Raw genomic sequence first — 11,138 nt, 5'->3', positions numbered from 1 at the left:
TACGATTAAAATAGTTTACTTTTAAACAGTAAGTGCAAAAAAGTACATAATTTGATTAATACACAACGGATTTGGAAAATGGAACATAACAACAAATGCGACAAAAAGGCACTTAAAAACAAATTAGCACAAATTACAGAAACAAAAACTTGCAAAAGGACGATATTTAAAAACAAAAACATTTAAAATACACATATTGTTTGAGGGAAATTTGCGTGGTTAAGCACATGGTTATCAAAATGGTTAAAAAAAACTTTTGTTACGTGATTCAAGTTACGCAATTTAAGTGGTTGCTGTATAAACGCATTTGCTGCCAAAATATCAAGGTAAATGTTTAAAATAGAACTTCGCTGTACAACTTGAGCTTGTGGTACAACTGCAATTTCGTGATACATACAAGCAATGAAACCTTTCTGTAAGCTGAAAATTGCTTTGGAGAAAATCGTCGCCACACGCGTACGTCCACGATTCGGACAAAAGTTAAGTCAATTTCATCGAGCTATTTGATATCACGCACAAAAACAAGTTAAGAAGTGGGACACCGCAATTTATTCTGCACAAAAGGACAGCTATTATTATGAACATGCAATGATGTCGGTAAAGCGTCGTTCGCAAACTCAAGTTGGTCAGATATTAGTTTGTTTGTGGATCAATAATTTTGCATTGTAATGCGATTTTATCCGCTTAGACGTTTAGCCATTAACGTTATGACTCGATCGAACTTCTGGTAACGTTCAGTTCTTTCCACTTCTGCTCCTTTTGATCCCCACAAAAGACGAAGGTGAAATTCGGTAGCAAAGATTTCTTCTAGTTTTGGAATCGTTTCAAAATCTAATTCGTAAAAGTTTTTTTTGTTAAAAATACAATTGTTAAGCTGGGAAGAAATGTCTAAAAAAATTTGCAGTAGTAAAATGCATGCTAAACAGTACACGTTATTTAACACTATAGAGTCAAAAAATAATTTGCAAAAAAGGAGAAAAATATGTGCATAATGTATGATTCAATTTAAGTAATTTGCGTGGATGTTTGTATACTTAGGGAAATGGAAACAGGGATCATCCAACTTGTAAATTGATGCAGCGACTCATGATATGCGGTTCCTCTTAACTTCAGAGGGCCATGACGTGGTGTGCATGTCAACCGGACGTTAAAAGGTTGCGGAAAAGCGTCGTGCGTTGACTGATACGCCAACATTACCCACAATGCGATGCGGCAAGCAACGTTTTAAGGGTCGCTCATTAACTATCTCAACTGTCATGCATATCGTTTTGGAGAAACTGATTTGGTAGCTTGGTGTTCTACACAATGCGTTTTAAGTATGTAGTCAATGCAACTAAATATGCTTAATGGAAAACTGATTAAAACTTAAATGAAAATGGAAATCACTGTGACAATTTTGCTGTGATAACGAAAACAACCTGTTTGCAAATCGTGTAAATTTTTAAACACAAGTACCAACCGACAGGCTGCCGAAACCATTTCGTTGTTTGTATAAACTGCTCGTTACCTGTGCACGCCGCAGCAGTATTACTAATGCACAGGCGATCAATACTCAATTGCGACATGTCTTACCGTGCAATTTCGATTTAGCGTTTGTGCGGAATTTGCTTAGTGACGTCAGAACGGTACGCGCGGCCATTAATTGAGCCATCAGACTGTCGAAGCTGTCGTCAGGTAGGTTTTGCCACCACTCCCGTTCCTGCAAAAATAAACACGACGCATTGATTTGTAGGCGCACACCAGGGTGTTTCTCATTACAATGCACACGAAATGACCGGAAAGACGGTGCCAGGGTTGTTTCAGGAGGACAGACATCAATCAAACTCAGTCCGATCTTTGCCACTGGCCGGGGACACGTTGGTCTACGTGCCAGGAGTTGGTATCAGTTACCGTTTCTTCCGGGAAGTTAATTTTAGAAGTTTGTACAGCATCTGATGTTGTGTTATTTTTTAAAAATTACATCAGCATGATGTCAGCTTTAAGTTGATGAAGTAGTTTGAAATTTCTAACTTTATGCGGAAGTAATGATTTCGGGTTTAGACACTGGTACTTTTCCTTACAAAGTTATTGAAGTTGCATTCAGAGTTAAATAGGCGCAGAGTGTTGACACCTCCCTGTAATATCACTGGTGGTGGGAATGTGTTAAAAAATCTTTACATAAGCATACCAAAAAAACTTACCGAAGTTTCATTTCCGCCACTTGCGACGCTGCCAAGCAAATCCCCTTCGGATGCGGAAAGTTGTTTCACTGTCGGGTGTTTCGCATTGGACGATGTGTGGGGAATACCCGGCAGTGGATTCTCGTAGAAGCGTATGATTGGCATAATGTGAGGAATACATGATGAAACGAGATCTAAAAATCAGATTTTGTTGAGGGTCGCATCATTATGAGCCAGTGGACACCGCCTTTGAATGGTGTTTGTACATTTTAGTGATTTGATTAATTAATTATCAACAAAACGGAAGTGTTGACAAGATAAATATCTACTGACGGTAAAAGAACACGAAATACAAAAAACATGAGCAAAACAAGCGTTTGACGAATACGCGTTGCAACTGCGTTGTCTCCTTTAAATTTAGTGACTTACTAATTTGACCTCTCCCCTCGTCCAGAAAGGTCAACAGAGGTCGGAGTTTCTTTTCCATAGTAACTGCATTGTTGGTGTAACGCTGTTGTAGGGAGACCCACAGCTCACGGAGTTCGCAAAGCTAGCAAAAAACACGCTTTTAAGTAATGGAGGCAACATTATGAAAACTGCGCATTAACGGTGGTGCAACACATGTCATAGACATTTATGGGACACATCATACGTGCATCTTTTTTTAGTAAAATCGATTTAATTTAAATCCAGTTTTCGATCCATTTGCAATAACAACCAGTATAGAATCTCGATGTTTTCACAATGTGTAATTTTGGTTACCTGGGGGCATGTGAGACCTGCCATAAGGGCCGAAAATCCAAAAACGTTTCCTAAGCTGTGAACAAGTTCGTTTGCAACCTGAAACAATAAACATGCCATGAAATTACACAGCAATGTAATTAGATAAACAGATTGGAGGCAAACAACATTTTTTCACATCGTTGGTTTCGCAAAATGCAGGTTTAAAGGCAAGTTGAAGACTAGACAAGTTTCGTAAAGGATATGTTCAAGGTGATTATTAGCTTACGTGAATGTATGTTCGCAAACTTACCTGAATAAATACGTTGAGCATTTCGACCCGTTCCTCGTGTGATGGACATCCACGCAAAACACAAACTGCAACCCAGAACGCTATACATTGAAACCTGAACACAAACAACTGTTTTTACCTAGTGTAGTTTTGTACTACTTGTCGTCTGAAGATGGTGATTATAAAAGGTTTTACTTTGGTTTTTACTATTGTGTGATGTAACGTTGATAGCACTGCAGAAGTTTTTCAGCGTGTTGCTGCTGTGTGTGACTGTGATACTTATCTGTAACATTTGAAATAAATTTTGCTACCGTTCCATGATGTCTTTCCGCAGTTGGTCGCCTTTGGGAAGAATGATGTCTTGCAAGCCGTCTTTCTCAACTTGGCAAACCTGTTTACATAACAATCACATTACAAACAACGACAAGTTGCATTACATATTGATACTGGAAATTGTTGTATACACTGTATCGTGTGGAATCGGTAGGTCCAAGTCATTTTACAGTTGACATTTGCTTTACAACGCCCCATAAAATGGCATTTATCGCAAATTCTGATTCAACGAATTTACGAAAGACGCACCCAAGTGACACGAAAATAGGTCACGTCATTAAGCATCAGTATTATTAAAAGCGCCACCTAAAGGGAAAATCCGCAGTAAAATTACGCACTATTTCCGTTCAAGCTAAGGCAATTCACGGTCAAACCAGGTTCAGGAAATGTGAAGTATAAATATGTACACGTAATGAATGTAGACTAAGTTTAAGTTGAATGGATTGCAGGATACTGAAGGCATATAGGAAAAGCAATGACACTTTACACTCAGAAAAAAAATGCGTAAATCAAAGCTGGTACTAAATAAATATGTCACAATCGTATGAAACAAAATGGGAATTTACCTTGCAGTCCACTGCAGTCATATGCCGAGCTAACTTGAATGGGTCGGTTTTAAGTAGTAGGGTTTTGACTTCAGCCATAGCAGTAATATCGACGGGTTTGTTTTCGACGGAAAGCAGAAGGCTGTTAAATTGCTGCATCTGAAATTAAATTCGTAAAAACATGACACAGCTTAACAACAGTCACAGGAATTCAAACGCCGATTGTATGCAACACAATAAATTGTCATCGTGACTTGATTCGTGTTTGTAAAATGTTCGTTAATTTCATGAAAAGTCTGCATATCCGAGTACGTGACATTTATCAACTGTTTGTCGCTTACATTGAACGCTGACATTTGCTGGCCGTTATTCACCGACGTTCGACGGGCTCCGACGTCACTTCCTTTTAATAGTGATGTCACATTGGCGGATCTACGTGACTGGTTGTGATTAGGGTTCGACTTGACAGCTTCGGCGTTTGATCTTGTGACATTGGACCTGCAAAGATATTGTTTTAAACAACCAGCAATTTTGAAAACCAGGAGTCGGCTACTACAAGGTCATTGCTCTGGTAAATGTATGCATTTTATCTACTGTATGTCGGTAAAAGGCAAATACAAGTTTGTACGTGTTGCGATTTCGTGCTATTAAGACTCAAAATCGCAACAACGGGTGGAAACTTCCTTTCGATGACGAAACTGTTGCGGGTTGGCAACTGACGTTCAAGTAGGGATGAGACTTTATAGGGATAATTGCAAACGGCTCGGTTAGATCGAAATTATTGGCGACGCCCGAAGGTCTTATTAGTTCGCATAACAACATTAGGTTAGTAAACAATGTCGCGTTATCATAACCGGTGGTGAGTAGTGTTCGGCACATTATATATGACGAATTGTATTGGTCACGTAAAGTTAAAGGACAAACTAATGTGACTAAGCTTACACACCAGGGTCACGTTACAGATAAACATGTCTACCTGTGAAGGCCAAATACGTTGATACCGAGTACACTTGAGTTTTATGAATTGATATGAATACAACGAACACATTGACACACATTGTAAAACATGTCTTTCCATTCATTGGCGAAAATGACCGCTCGGGTAAAGCCTTAAAATGTGTTATGACTTGGGTTCGGCTCGGTACAGTGTATGTACGATCAATACCCTCCATTTTGATTAATTCTACAAAGCGACGAAAGGTCTAAGTCAAGCCTAAATAATTCGCCGCTTTAAGGAGCATTACATGCTGTTTAATAATTATTCATCCATTAAAAGCATTGATTTACCGCAACGGTTTATTGTCAGGTTTGTCGTGGCGGTCTCCCAGCTGCTGTGAAGTTAGGGGAGTGTTCGGTTCACTTAGGCTACCGCCCTTCATTGGTTGAGACTTGCTGGGTGTAGCTGTAACGTTGCCTTGCTTTTTCAGTTTTGAAGGTTGTAAGTTTTCTACATTAGCCAAAGGTGTATTTTCGGCGGATCGCGAACCTCGGTGGCGAATCACGGGTCTCCGGAAAGAAGGCACCCGACTAGGTTTGGGTGGAACTCCAGCGCCACCTGGGGAGCCATCTGGGCGAGTTTGGCTGCCACGAATCGATGCACCTCGCATGCTAAGCAGTGGTCCAACTTCGTCTACTACAGGAGCTTTAGTCTTTGTAGGACTGAGTTGTGGCTCTGAGCCCGCGCGTCCCACAGGTTTGCCGTGACTTTCCATGTGCACTTCAACTTGACTTAGTGGGCGTTGCCCAGTTTGCGAAACCATCAACATTGAATCATTGCTGTTTTGGGGTTGTGCGGGAAGGTTAAGAGGAAAGGGTTTAGGAAGAGATGATCTTAACGCCGAACCGCGGGTAACTGGTGAAGCCGGACCCGTCATTGGAGACCTAGGACTCCGAGGATAGTCCATGTGAGCCGTGGGACTGACAGATGGGGGAAGTACAGGTAGAGGATCAGTGGTGTGACGTTGTAAGTGGTCTGGAGACATATTAGCTCGATGCTGATAGCGGGCCTGTAAACGAGGGTCGCTGTTGTCAGGATTTGACGAAGAAGATTCAGATGACAAAGATGATGAAGACAGGGATGTTGAATGCGTGTATGACACTGGCTGTGACGAAATCGTTGCTTTTACGCTGCCGTTTTGCGATCGAGGCTGACGACGCAGCGATGAATATTTCGCATCAGAGAATGACAAGGGGACGCTTCGGTTGACCGGGCGTCGAATAACTGCGCCCGTGTTAAGGGAAATCGGAATGCTTTTTCCGAAGTGAAACATGATTAAAGCAGGAATGGAGTCAAAACTCTCGCGCTCAAACTGGTATTGCGCTTTGGCCTGTAGTGCACCTTGTGTCAGAAACGTTTGATTGATTTTAAAATGCAAAACAGAACTGTTCCACCTGCAAATACAATAAAAAAATAAATTGTTTTAGAGACAAGATATGTGTAAACAAAGTTACTTTCGCATACACAGTATACACAACATAATCGTGTTTATAAAACTAAAAAAGATGAAATTACAAGGCTTTAACCTGATTGTAAGAACAAATTCGCCTGGACTGGAAACTGATTCGCGAATCAAAAAATCTCCATCATGTTTTGCCAGTTCTTCGGCGACATCTCGTGGAAGTTTTCCGTGGTACCAAGCATAACTCCTGATATCACTGCTGTCCAACTTAAGTTCGCTCTCTAAATCTTTCCGCAGCATTTCTGCCGTCACTTTGTTGGGGAATTCGACATTTTGAACATGCTGACTCCCGTTGCCTCTCGCCAACGATGTGTGAGTGGGAGTAAGCTGTAAAAAATATGTTAGGTCGTGTAATCTGCATTACGAAAACACGACTGAGAATATTGGGAATATTTGCGGTGACGAGTCGTATTTTTTCATTCTGTAATTATAGTAAGTATTCTTTTAATCGATGTTTTAAATAACAAACTAAATCGCAGCAAGGTAGCTTTGTGTGAAAAAACTTTCGAATTTTCATATTATAGATTTAAATAATATCTTTGACTATTGTATCGAGAAATGTTGCGGCAACAGTAACACTATCGAAAAAAGATTAACATGATTTAGTTGCTGATACAAATTTGTCTTTCCTCTCATTCTGTAAAATCTGTAAAAGCGTTATAATTTAGGAACATTTCATGCCCTAAAATTTGGTTCATTTAACGTATACGTACTTTTTCAATTCTAGGTGGCAATATGTTTCCAGTTTTTGCATGTGATACACGCGTTCTATTATGGTTAAAATAGTAACATCAAACAGTCTCTTATTTGAAAAAAAAGATTCATATTTGATATAATAACGGTTTGCATATGTTAAAACGAACAGTTTAATACAACGTCACCCTTTTATTGGCTCAATAATCAAACCTGGCTGCCAAACCACATACGCGGTAATTACACAGGAAATTGAAAGGCATGTAAAGGATGAACTCTTATGGCGTTACAGGTGTATACGCTCGTCCAAAAACATGGTACATATTTTTTGACATGCCGATATTTTCACCATTTACACTAAATTACATTAAAGTGTGTTTGTTGCACTGTATTAGGAATATTTCGTAACATTAGTATACCTTAGATGCAGGACGTAACATATAATGACCACGCGAAACGTTTGGGTATAAAATCGCACCGTCCTCTACACACTCATTAATGCGTTAATGGTAACAGTTTTCTGATGAGTTCACACATTAAGTAAATGATGAGTGTAGCATTCTATTTTAGGCGCGAAGTTTGCAAAGGTATACCTACCCTTTTTGTGCGTCTCATTCTGGTAAACGAAGTTTGTGAGCAAATATGACTGCAACTCGGTTAAAATACATAAACAATAGTTTTTTTTTATCGTGCAAACATCAGAGCCACCTGTGGCAACCATCTAACAATTGACCCTTACCCGAAATGGTGAACACCTTGAACAAAGCATCTCTCTTTCAAACAAACATAAACATTTAATCCAGTCAACTTCTAAACTCGTAGTTGCAAGCTTGACAGCAGATTCAGTACCTGATCTAATCGAAATGTCACTAGAGATAGGGTAAGTTACACTACGACTGCAGGTCAATATTTCCATTGAACGAAGCCATTAAGGATCAATAAAGGTGGGCTAACAGCACTCTGGTGTCAACGTCTGACAAACAGTTTCTTGTAAGGTCTGAAAAGCATGTAGGAAATGCAGCTAATCTAATCTGATCTGAAATAAACCAGACTGACTGGTGATAGGTTAGGCTGCGTAAACGTAAGTAAAACTGTTTTTTGATGATGCCGTCCGTGTCTAGCACTCTGATGTAAACCTATCTTATTGACTTTCGGCTATCTTGTTCTGGCTTTGTAGTGTCGCTTTCGCTAATGGAGCGACTTTTAGCACTAATTTAGTAAAATCTCGCTACGATCGGCCCGCTTATAGTTCTAGCTACGCCGCAGCAGCTAATGAGTGTACGGAGTATAACCTAATCAGCGTTGATACGCAGTTTGAAAGAGAAGCATTAAACGTGTACTGTATACAAATATAACAGTGACGTTTCAAAGGCTGCGTTTTTCGGCTGGATGGCAGGCAATTTACAGAACTAAATCACTGATAATTATAATCACATAAATAGTCTATTCATCAGAAAGTGACGGACAATATATGACAAGTGACAAGCACAAAATATTATGCAGTAGGTTAGATAGACCGTTGTTAAAAGCGGTTTGCACTGTACTGTGCTTCGTATTTAGCACTTACCTCTTCATACATGCTTGTTGCAGGCACTTCTGTACTTTAACGTTGGATTTAAATAATTGATGACAAGTGTTGCACGACACAAGCAAGGTGATTTACGGCAATTTGCTCGCAAACATTTTTGTTGATCACAATAAACTGCAACATAAATAGTACCGAACTCAGGCATGGAAATGAAATGCAAATATATTGCAAAGGTGCACATGGATGGATACAAAGCGGCTGCCACAACGACGTATAAGCAGTGAAGTATATTCATATCTGTTATTACTTTAGCTTTAGCATATTCTATTCATAAGAATAGGATCATGTACTGTATTCTATGTCGGTCATTATGTGCTCGTTGCTTTTGTCTTGGCATGGGATGGAAAAGCTATTTAAAGTCAGGTTTTAAACTTAGGAGATATGCAAAATCATGAGACGATACAAAACTCTAAACCACGCGTTTGAAAAAGAAAGTGAGCTTAAAGCCAGGATTTATACATTTTCAGTTACATACCATACAAGTTAGGAACATTGGAATCTACGCTTGTGTACCTGGTTTCTAGCTTTATGCTTGAACTGGCAGTAGACCATTATCTAATTAAAACCATGTGCGTGTGTTGCGCCCCCAAACAGCGCCAAAATACACGAAAGGGCTTTCACGTACACCTGCCTGCGTGACGTAACTTAACACCAGCCCTTGAATGAAACGTACAATTCAACCTACTTCACGAAGAGTCTGTGACGCAACAACGGAGTTAATTCACAACCTTTCTCTTAACTATCTTTGTGGTAAACGCTCGATCAAGAAGCAAACTGAGCTCATCAACTGAGCTGATCCGTTTTACAACTGGTTTAGCGAAAATCCACAGTAAACGATCGCAGAACAAATATAACGACTGGCGAGGTACGGTAAGATGTGACAACAAGGTCAAGTTAATATTTAACTAGCCATCCAGTTAACAAGGAGGAACACGCCCGGTTTAACCGACTAAACTGACTGAGATATAACTGATCTGGTACTTTGGTACAATCGTCTTTGTGTTGCTTCATACTCTTTAGTTTTGCTTTGTAATAAAACTGTGCATAGCAGGGATTCAACCAACACATTAATAGATGGACGAATTTCACTAAAATTTGCCATTTCCTCAAAAAATCGTTTGGTTTTCGACGATAACAGGACAATGCCAGCGTTGTAACAATGTGCATCACCCGTCGCGTTGAGTTCCTGCCTAACTTGAGACCGCTGTGACACAGAATGACAGCATTTAAGTTACTGCTGGGCTATCCGTTTATTTCCTTTCACTCCCAAGAGTTATAGCAAACTAATTTGCAACGAGGCGCAGCTTTGCGTAAACCCCAAAGTGCGATATAAGTTGTCTCGAAACCGCAGCTGTCACAAAACAACTGTGTCCTGACCTGATCCTGTTGTGGCAAACAACAGCCCAAGTCAGCAGAGAAAATGTAGCATCCACAAAGGGCGCACAAGTTTGTTTTGGAATGTGTAAGCCCTTGTGTTATTTGAAGTTGTGTATACAACTTGTATATTACAAAGTTATATCTACTTGCTTGTAAATTACCGTACCAATTTAAAAAGTTTACTAAGTTACCCTAAAGTTGATCTTTTTCATACATTTGCAAATGGACATTACTTTTGGTTGGTCCATGCATTTTAAATGTTAACAATTCTGAAAGACTTAATCCTAAAAGACCCAGTTTCAGAATGAAAAGAATTTGAACACATACTAAAAAGGCAAGATGCACCGAAAAATGAGTACCCAAATTGAACTTCCCTTATATTTACCCACGACAGTAGACTTCAGGGTATGGTGTGATTGGTAAGCTACCTTTTCGCATGAAAATTTATGCATATACATTTACTAAACCGGAAACTAATTAAAAAACTGCGTGTAAAAACTTGTCAAGCAAAGGACGCTTACAATCTTTACCGACCTTATTAGAACCGGTACACTACAATGGAGGTGGACGTTAGAAGACGACTGTCACTGTTCGACTAGTAACACGACACCATCGTGCGCTGTTATTGCGAGTAACTGTTACAATGGAAATGTACGACGGCGACTCAAAAAGTTGATACAAAACTACCATTTGCTTAAAAGCTGTTCGTTAGACAAAGCAAAATTCGTCTGCGCATAGCTAGAATATTTTTTACGGATGAATCAGTGTTTGTGATTCAGAGCGTAACTGTAACTGAGTTTTTACGGCAGCTTTTTTTTGCGGACTACCATACTTGGGCCTTGAATTGTTCATTCACAAACAAAAAAATCCGGACAAGAAAACGTTTACCGAACAAACGTAAATGTGGCGAAACAACACATTTATAAAAAATACAACATAACAATCTCAACCTTATTTGCAATCAATTATATT

At 39.5% G+C, this 11,138-nt stretch overlaps 1 protein-coding gene across 3 annotated transcripts; it reads right to left on the bottom strand.

The window, feature by feature from the left end:
* On the bottom strand, nt 1–10,407 carry LOC145204411 (breast cancer anti-estrogen resistance protein 3-like). 3 transcript variants are annotated; one of them, XM_080076947.1, is made up of 12 exons: nt 8,769–10,407; nt 6,573–6,835; nt 5,337–6,440; nt 4,391–4,547; nt 4,071–4,208; nt 3,483–3,562; nt 3,193–3,286; nt 2,922–2,999; nt 2,589–2,709; nt 2,181–2,353; nt 1,573–1,699; nt 1–831 (listed from the first exon to the last, which is right to left on the bottom strand). In XM_080076947.1, exons 1-12 carry the CDS (start codon nt 8,778–8,780, stop codon nt 677–679), a joined length of 2,502 nt encoding a protein of 833 aa, XP_079933073.1. In that variant the 5' UTR covers nt 8,781–10,407; the 3' UTR covers nt 1–676. The 3 variants fall into 3 exon arrangements, with proteins under 3 accessions (XP_079933073.1, XP_079933071.1, XP_079933072.1); XM_080076945.1 differs by lacking the exon at nt 8,769–10,407 and adding an exon at nt 7,941–8,754; XM_080076946.1 differs by lacking the exon at nt 8,769–10,407 and adding an exon at nt 7,799–7,934.
* Between the last annotated feature and the right edge of the window lie 731 nt (nt 10,408–11,138).

The sequence above is a fragment of the Phallusia mammillata genome, chromosome 8 (assembly GCF_965637545.1).
Source record: "Phallusia mammillata chromosome 8, kaPhaMamm4.hap1.1, whole genome shotgun sequence".
NCBI lineage: Eukaryota > Metazoa > Chordata > Ascidiacea > Phlebobranchia > Ascidiidae > Phallusia > Phallusia mammillata.
Note: the sequence above shows the minus strand (reverse complement) of the source record. Positions and strands in the feature narration are given on the sequence as shown.